The sequence below is a fragment of the Stylophora pistillata genome, chromosome 1, assembly GCF_964205215.1.
Source record: "Stylophora pistillata chromosome 1, jaStyPist1.2, whole genome shotgun sequence".
Classification (NCBI taxonomy): domain Eukaryota; kingdom Metazoa; phylum Cnidaria; class Anthozoa; order Scleractinia; family Pocilloporidae; genus Stylophora; species Stylophora pistillata.
In genome coordinates, this window is record NC_142519.1 from 23,046,283 (window position 1) to 23,055,528 (window position 9,246).

At 39.1% G+C, this 9,246-nt stretch overlaps 2 protein-coding genes across 3 annotated transcripts in view; both read left to right on the plus strand.

Annotated features, from left to right (window-relative positions):
* Positions 1-2,920, plus strand: part of LOC111326411 (uncharacterized) — a 42,160-nt gene extending 39,240 nt beyond the window's left edge. For both annotated transcript variants that reach the window (XM_022930400.2, XM_088745215.1), the window contains exon 28: positions 9-2,920. In XM_022930400.2, the coding sequence (XP_022786135.2) occupies positions 9-1,826 (1,818 nt within the window). In that variant the 3' untranslated portion in view covers positions 1,827-2,920. The remainder of the gene's footprint in view (positions 1-8) is intronic.
* Positions 2,921-5,649: 2,729 nt separating this feature from the next.
* LOC148741723 (nuclear apoptosis-inducing factor 1-like) lies at positions 5,650-8,579 on the plus strand. The gene is made up of 2 exons (XM_088745221.1): positions 5,650-6,295; positions 6,914-8,579. The coding sequence occupies exons 1-2, from the start codon at positions 5,893-5,895 to the stop codon at positions 7,288-7,290; spliced, it is 780 nt and encodes a 259-aa protein (XP_088601347.1). The 5' UTR covers positions 5,650-5,892; the 3' UTR covers positions 7,291-8,579.
* Positions 8,580-9,246: the final 667 nt, after the last annotated feature.

Genomic DNA, 9,246 nt, shown 5'->3' on the forward strand with positions numbered 1-9,246 from the left:
TTTAACAGGGAGGATCTTCAGATTGGAGAGCTTTGATAGAAAATGCAGAAAAAAGAGGATGTTTCTTTCCTGTTAAATCTTCATTAGAGGTACGGTCGATTCTTTCCATTGGATCAGTTAAGACAGACCATTCGCCTGCCAAAGATCCACGGGTTAAAAACCTTAACTCGTCCTCGACAAGGGTTGGTTATCACCGTTCCAACAGTGGTGACCTTGCAGTGGACCCTAACCATGCACCAGGAAACGTTTGTAGTACACGACAAGAGTCTGAACATAATGGTGGGACAGAGGCACCAGGTCTTAGAAAGGGGATGGATCAGATGGAAAAATCAGTTGGAGCTTCAGTAACCAAGCTCCGAGAGGTAACAAGCATCAACGCGACCTCCGCCAGCAGTGAGGCATCCTTGAACAGTCATCCTACAAGGATAATTGAAGTTGTCAACCCTGAGAGTATAAGTAGGGAAGAGAAGAGTGGTGAGGAAGGAACTCACTCCAGAAATCGTCATCAACAATTTTCTAGGAAGGACTGTAAACAACTCTCCAGACCTGAAGATCATAGAGAAAAGCACTCTGTCGGGAAGGAGTCAAAGCATTCTACACGTCACTCATTGCATCGAAAAGGGAGCGCACACCAGGAAAGATCAGGTGGGCAAAGCCAAAAGACATCAGATGATAAAGTCACATATCAATTACATTCTACCATAAATCCTTTGGTTAAAAATGGAGTTTCAAACAGGGACGAAGCGACCTCTAACGGCCCATCTTGTAAGAGGACACAGACTGTTTCTCCAAACATTGCCATCGAGAAGCAATCGCCCCGTCATCCCCCTGAAGACAGTGTACATGGAAAGCAAATGAAGCGTATCGAAAGTGATGATATGCTAGACGCTACAGCTATTAATTTTTCTGGAAAGGCCCCTACTCCTACGTCCAGGGATCCAATTTCTGATTTGGAGGATAATGATTCAGATTCCTCACTTGAAATTGATACGCAAAATCCTATGCTGCATAATGTTATCCGAAACAATATGACACATAAAAAGGGTTATTTTTGGCAGCTGTATCGACAAGAAAAAGAAGCAACTGCAAGGTCCTCACCAGTCCAACGCACCTGGTCACCAGGTAATACTGGGTCACCCGTCGACCAGGCTCTAACCGCCTTAACAAGGGTCCCACAGCCCACGTCGTCTAACCACTCTTTTGTATCATCTGGGCCTTCCAATACAACTCCCCTGGCCCCAACTGCTCCAATTCTGCCAGATAACGCCAGTAGCTCATCATCTCGCTCTAATGCGTCAAGGTCGTCAAAAGTTATTCCGCTCAGGCGGAACTCTGAACCTCCGTCCTTGAAAAGTGTATTGGAAGGTAACGGTCATCCGCAAAGACCTCAGGGATCTACAGCTAATGCTTCAAACGCATTATCTTCCTCTAGTACGTCAAGGCTTTCAAATGACTCTTCTACTCTTTCCTTGCGGCCCGGAACCGCACGACCATCAAACCTTTCAAATTCATTAGGACTAAGCCGTACTCTCTCTCTCGATGAAAAACGTAAAACAGTGCGGAGTGCTGAAGAAGCAGCAGAAGTAGTGCGGCAACGGCATCCTCCTGTACTGGGTCCTCCAATTATCGAAGCTACATTAAGGGACCCTCACGGGGGATCTCGTAAACGGTCAGCGCATACAACGACTCTGAATGTCAGCGCTCTGAGAGGAAGAGCAACCAGGGAAGTCAGCCCACCACCAAAGAGGTCGGCACCTGAACCCTTACGGAGAAAAAGCTTAAATAAAACTAAAATGAACTTTAGGGGCAGAAAAAGTTGGAAATGACAGAGTGAATCCCTGCAGTTTCTTGTTCAATATCTTATTTCGATAGGACGCTTCATTGAGACGTCATTTGAGTTTTTAAGTAATTTCCAACTAAGTTTGTTTATTTTTTTAAGACGTGATTATTATTGGTGGAAAGAGAGATACAAGGTTAAGGTTATCTCCATTGTTTTGTAAATGGTGAGAGCAAGCTCTGAGACAAACTGTTTCAAGTGGTCTTACTCCAACTTTTTTCAGTGTAGAGTTATTCTAGAGGGACAAATTTCAATATATTTTTTCTAATTAGAGATTAAATAAGTAACCAAATCATTGTATTTGTTACGATATACTGATTCAAATTTTTTCATTAAAATTTATGACAAATTAATGTTCATTTACAGCACATCGAAAAAGCTGTGATGAACTCGTCAAAAGTATTTGTGAAAAATACTTACAAACCTTCAAGTTTCGACTGACTGTCCATAATCTGGAAGGTTATCGAATTTTGACCTAATTGTAATGACGAGAGATGGTATTTTATCGTGTAAACGTCAGTAGTGGAGTCGTTGTATAGCAAAGGCGCCACAGAAAAGTCTTCTTTGCTTCCTAATCTATGCGTGAATGATACTCTCACTCTACATCATTATTTTTATGTTTTAATCGTATGTCGCCCTTTTGTTGAAAGTTCAAGATTAGATATACAAAAAAGGGCATTTTCAAGAAATGGTGTTAGAATCTGGAATAGCTTGTCTTGTGAAGTGCGCCAGCTATCAAAATACAACTTTAATAGTAAAATTCATGATTTCCTCCTCGACTCGAAAAATATGACGATTGTATTGATTTGTCTACTTTAATAGCACAACTATAAGACCCCAGCTTGTTCTGTTTTCTTGCCGTTTCTTAAATGTATTAATGTAGTTGTAATTTGTCTAGAATTTTCATTCTCTTGGTCTGTAAATCTTTTTATTTTATATTTTATAATATACGTATTAAACACTGCCCGCCTCGACTAGCCTTTGCTTACTGCGGGCAGTGCATATTGATTTTTTGTAATATTGTAATATACCATTGTAATATAACATTAAACTCATTATCATTAAACTCATTTTCAATTTGAATTGTTTGTCTAAGTTGTTTGGTGGAAAACCTGTAAACTAGCTTCTAGCTAAGTGTTTCTCCACGTTAAACTGTTTATTATTATTATTACTATTATTATTATTATTATTATTATTATTATTAAATTTAGGCCTCACGGAACAGCGTACGCACGTGAGTTAAGGAAAATCTCAGACATGCGCAGATGACGCCCCTTCTTGTGTTTACTTCTCTCCTCTACGCTTTTAAAACTTTACCGTTGAATATCTTATTCAAACACAAAGTCTCTGTTAGTTTAATTCTTAAACCGCGAAGACTGCAACGGAGTTAAAGTGCACCTGACCCCTAAATTTTTTTTTTTCACTTAAAAAAAATCTTACTGCTTGGGTGAGTATTTCTTCGAAGAAATTGTTGGATTTGGTTAAACCCTCATTTTTTTATGCCCTGTTGAAGTCGAGATCCAAATGGACCACGACCGCGTAAATGGGGATCTGGGCAGAGTAGACTTGTGACGTTACGTCGAGAAGACGCTCAAGGAATTTTCAGCCAGTCGTCGACCTGCGAAATACTTTCTAGCACTAGATTCATTCTGCGGCATCAGTTACGACCAATATCGATCTAACCTTCCAAACATAACCAGTGAACTTTTTACTCACTCTGAACAGGTTCATTCCTACTCTACTCGTTTCTCAGTAGCTGGAAGCTTTTATATAAAACAGGCGAGAACAAATCATCAGTTGTTTTCCTTTTCTAGAGTTGGTGCGAAAATATGGAATGGCATCCCCCCTGAAATTCGTAAGCTAAAGAAAGCACCTTTTAAACGTGAGCTAACTCACTTGCATTTGAAAATTCTTGAAATTGAGGAGATGAATGTTGACTTGCGCTACCTTGACCTTTCTAGCTTATATTTGTATTTCAACTGATTAGCTTTCTCTTTGACCTGTTAAAAACTCCCTTGTGTGACTGGCTCAGTTAAAACCTTTAACATGATTATCACTACTATTATTTATTATTTATTTTTATTTGCTCATTTATTTATTTATTTCATTGTTGCGTGTGTGCGTGTGTGTGTGTATGTGTGTGTGTGTGTCCGTGTGTGTGTGTGTGTGTGTGTGTGTGTGTGTGTGTGTGTGTGTGTGTGTGTGTGTGTGTGTATGTGTGAGAGCCTATACAGTGTCTGTTTAGGTAGCCCGCCTAGAATAGCTTTGCTAACTGCGGGCTACAAAAGCCTTTATTTCTTTCATTTTAAAAAATAAAGTCAATGTTGTTGTTGTTGTTGTTAAAAAAAAAGTGAACTGTGCAAAATGGCACGAAATACAGATTGTTGAGTTTTCGAAGTGACGTCACATTAGTCGCCAGACTCTTGATCCTTGCGACGCGGTCGTGAGTCAAAATGGCAGTGATTTTAATGCGATTTTCCGTACCTCAACGGGACACAGAAATTCAAGGTTTGACCAAATCCAACAATTTTTTCGTAGAGATACTCACCAAAGCATGAAGTTTTTTTTAAACGAAAAAAAAATTTAGCGGTTTGGTGCACTTTAAGGATTCTACCATTTTATTTCTTTTCTTTTCATTGAATTAGTGGTAGAAACGCTATTTTTTCGTACTGTTTTGTCATTCATTGCGCGTGGTGTTTATTATTTGGAATTTCGAAACGGACAAGTTCAAGAATTGGCATCGTAGTTTCAAGGCAAATTGAGGTTTGGAGTCCACTGTTGTTCGTATGAAAGTTATTTTCATGTTTTTAACGCGCGCTCGAGATATCATGGAGGAATGAAATAGATCGACTGAGTAAAGCAAGCGCACGATGACCCTATCTTGGGGGTGTTGGTGGTAATAGGTCAATTAGCTTACATTCAATATCGCCCACCCGAGATCGAGACTGAACTCCGGTATATTCGTCAACAGGAACCAAGAGCAGTTTATCAATCACCTCTCGGGTACTCGTGTCTGATTACAATAAAGTTGAAGTTGATGTTTGACTGATATCGATTGTTAAATCAATGCTTATTTCTTTTGGGCGCTTTGAATGTGGAGGATCGATTCTTTTTGGACCACACTGCATGTTCATATTTGTGTTGGTCCAGATTTGGGGGCTATGACAAGTTGCCTGTATGTGAAAAAAAATTCCATCGGTGTAGATATTTAATAGGGGAAGAAAAACGTTTAAAGGGAGAGAGGATTCATTACGGGTCAGGCCCCGGTTGTTCGAAGGATGGATAACGTTATACACTGGATAAATCTCTATCTGGCCCCGGTTGTTCAAAGGATGGATAACGTTATACACTGGATAAATCTCTATCTGGCCCCGGTTGTTCAAAGGATGGATAACGTTATACACTGGATAAATCTCTATCTGGCCCCGGTTGTTCAAAGGATGGATAACGTTATACACTGGATAAATCTCTATCTGGCCCCGGTTGTTCGAAGGATGGATAACGTTATACACTGGATAAATCTCTATCTGGCCCCGGTTGTTCAAAGGATGGATAACGTTATACACTGGATAAATCTCTATCTGGCCCCGGTTGTTCGAAGGACGGATAACGCTATCCAGTGGATAAATCCCTATCCGGTGGATAGCGCAGTACGTTTTGGTAATACTTATCCGCTGGACAGTGATTTATCCGTTGGATAGCGCTATCCGCGCTTTGAACAACCGGAGCCTGGTGGATAGCGCAGTACGTTCTGGTAACACTTATCCGCTGGATAGTGATTTATCCGTTGGATAGCGCTATCTGCGCTTTGAACAACCGGAGCCTGGCCCCGGTTGTTCAAAGGATGGATAAATTTATCCACCGGATAAGCTTATCCGGTGGATAAAAAGGCTATCCACTGGATAGTTATCCGGCGGATAAAAAGTTGTTGCAGAAAGCACGGATAGCGAGACGTATAACTATCCGATGGATAACTCGCTATCCAAGCAGTTGCTATGGTTACAGCCCAGGCGTTGCGTGATCTGTTCGCTCGCGTGTGCTAGTGGCGAGACAACATGGCAGAAAATGTTGCTCCTTCCCCGGCAAAGCGCGCTAGAAAACCCAATTTTACACCCGCCGAATGCGCAGTTATTTTGGAAGAGGCGGAAGAAAATATAAACATTATCAAAAGTAAATTTTCCTCCACACTTTGTAATAAAAACAAAACGCGAATATGGGAGGAAATAACCGAGAAAGTCAATGCCCTCGGAGTTTCCAAAAGAACTGTTGTGGAGGTAAAAGAAAAGTGGAGAGGAATGGTGAGTGGAGCAAAAAGAGAGCACAACAAATGTACCACGGCTGTAAAGAAGACCGGGGGTGGAAAGAAACCGGCTTCTCCAAAGGCTACCACAGCCAAAATTATCGAGCTCTTCGAAACGGATCCGTCTTTCAGCGGCATTTTGGGCGGTATCGATTCAGGTAAGCCACTAATGTTTACAAGTTGGTTGACTTACGATGATACTTACCACAATGTGCTGATTGTTTCTGCAGTTCTTTGTTTAAACATGACGCAGGGTAGCAGGTGATTTTTCTTCTTTTGGGAAGTTTACAATCCCTGTAATTCGTCTACGTTTCTAAAATTCAGCGGACCCTTGTTGAATTGAATCGATCGAGAAAAGCTAAGCTGCTCTTGTATCGTGGCCGAAAAGTACTTCTAGACTTGCACTTTAAACGTTTCACACATTCGGGCCCATTTTTCGTAATTTTTTTCCATTTTGATTGTGAAGTGAACAAACGCTACCTTAATCATCGATATTACAGAGCGTTTTTTTTCAGAACGGTTTCCTTGGCAGTCCGCAATGTATTTAGAGATGACCTACTTGTCTGAAATTCTCCTTTTTAAAGGTTCTCGACAGCTGATAATTGTTGTCATTGAAATTAATTCCTTTTATTATAATAAATATATTGTTTAATTTAATAGGAGTGTTAACTCAAATTTTCTAGAGTAATTTTCAAGGAATGCGTACCAATTTATGGTCAGAACTTACACCATATAGGAATCAAAGGTTTAATACATTTTGTACAAATTCTATGCAGCACAAGTTTCAGACTTATCAACAGTGGATACAGGGGTTCTTGGAATAGAAAGTGAACTTCACCCTGTTGCTTTACACTGCGTACTTCCAGACACCTGTGAATCCACAGACCCCAGTGAACTGTCACAGCTAGATTGCCCCAGTATGAATTCTGATACAGTTCCATCAGTACCATTGGAGGAGCCAGCAATACTTGCCAAGCCACACTCAAGAAAAAAGGTCACCATTGATGACATCAATGAAATGCACCTTGAAGTCCTTAAAAAGGAAAATGTAAAACTTGACCTAGAAATTGAAAATCTAAAACTAAAGAAGAAAGAAATAATGTTAAGGATTCTAGAGCTTGAGTCTCGAAGTAGGTCCGAAAATAATTTATGAATCAATCTTTATACAATCGAACTGAAATGGCTTTGATTGTGACTCATGTAACTGGTTATTTATGGATTGTTACTGTCAGCTCCCTATATTTTCAATCCACTGATAAACCGTTTCCCCAGAAATGTACACAGGCTTTAATCACATTGGTTTTAATTTGGTTTCCTTCTAGTACTAATGCATCAATCTGTTGGAAGTTTCAACATCCCTCCCTTTAAAAATTTGAGATTGGTTTGTTCAAATTCTGCCCCTGCCCCTCCTCCCTCCCCCTCCTTGGGCAAAAAAATTTGTTCAAATTCCCCAACCAACTGTTTGTAAAAGCCAAAATCAGCCAACATGACTTTGTGCACCTCGACCAAGTTTTTTAAATCTAGACCTATACCTTTTCTTCTAGAGCCATTTTCGGTTACAGAAGTGAATTATTTTTTGCCATAAACTCTGCTTTAGTTAAAGATATAACACTTGTATTTCACTGAAAAAACTTAACAATTCTAGTTCAAATTACCAACCCCAGCCAGGCACAGATGATGGTTGAATGCCCATGGTTCCCCAGCCTGGGGGAAGGGGTGGTTGGGTGGAATCCAATACATCAAATTAATTGGCCCATAATTTTATGATTCAAATTTTTTTCTTTTCAATTTTCAATTCTCAAATGAGTTTGAATTTGTTTCCTGTTATAATGCTCTCAAATGAAGGGAAATGAAGAAAAAAAAAAAAAACAGTTCTACCAATTTAAAACCAAAAAAAAATAAACTAACTGTACATGCATGTGTTTATTGGTAAAATAGAAACTGCAGATATAAAGCAAAGACAAATGCATCATGTAACTAATATTTACATCTCTATGATGTAAAACTAATTATTCAATGGAGTTTATTATTACATGTAAATATATTTTTTCAAGAATTAGTCACACCGAAGCAATTTTGAGCATTTCTTGGATTTAACCACAATTTATATTTTTTCATATCAAAAGAAAATTTAATTTTACATGAGACCCATCATTTAATTTAGAAAACAGAGGGCATTTTAATAACAATTAATTTACACTATGAAGTTCAAAGTTCATTGATCATTTCATGTGATTAAATAATGCTTGAAGCAGCAATTTTAATTTTCCATTGCACTTTTTCTGTAGTCATACAAATAACAAAATCTTCATTTATATATTGAGAATTGCAGTTGAAACCAACCAATGACTTGAAAATCACTTCCTCACTTTAAATTCAATAAATTACAGAGTGAATAAAGAGGCAATGAATAAAAGACAAAAGGCTGCTTGCCAATAACAATTTGTGGGCTTATTCATTTTGTCAAAGTAATGTTGAAAAAGTAGAGAAGCCCCTATCTATTGGCTAAAAAGACTTGTTCTTAATATGGTAACATGATTCCATTCAGTTTAAGCTGGATGATTGACCTTTTATTGCCTTAAGATGCCATTTACAAGATCAAAATGACGACAATTAGAAGTGGTAATATGACCAAGAGAGTCCAATGCAGTCGAGTCTCATTTTTAAATCATGAGTTTGATTACAGACTGAATTGGATATCGACAGAAAGTCCTGTTACCAATTAATCAAAACTATGACAAAATTTGAGAAAGAAACTGGACAAGTGTTACCAGAACGTACTGCGTACTGCGCACTGCGCTATCCACCAGGCCCCGGTTGTTCAAAGCATGGATAACTTCTTATCCGCTGGATAAATCGCTATCCAGCGGATAAATTTTATCCATGGCGTCATATCGGTTGTTGAAAGCATGGATAGCGCTATCCACTCGCTATCCAGGAGATAAATTTATCCATGATTAGGTAGGTAGTATAAATTTTATCCACCGGATAAACACAAATAAAATGGCTGCTCGACAGTTACATCTTCTTCGCTGTAACCTTCCCGACAATCAACATCGAAGAAAAAGGAGAATTTATCGCCGCCAACTCGATCCGTTTGAAACATATA

Excerpts from the sequence above, each read along its gene's own strand:
- LOC148741723 (XM_088745221.1), top strand. The coding sequence starts at position 5,893 with ATGGCAGAAAATGTTGCTCCTTCCCCGGCAAAGCGCGCTAGAAAACCC. Across the intron at positions 6,296-6,913 it reads TTTGGGCGGTATCGATTCAG|CACAAGTTTCAGACTTATCA; the intron begins GTAAGCCACTAA and ends AATTCTATGCAG.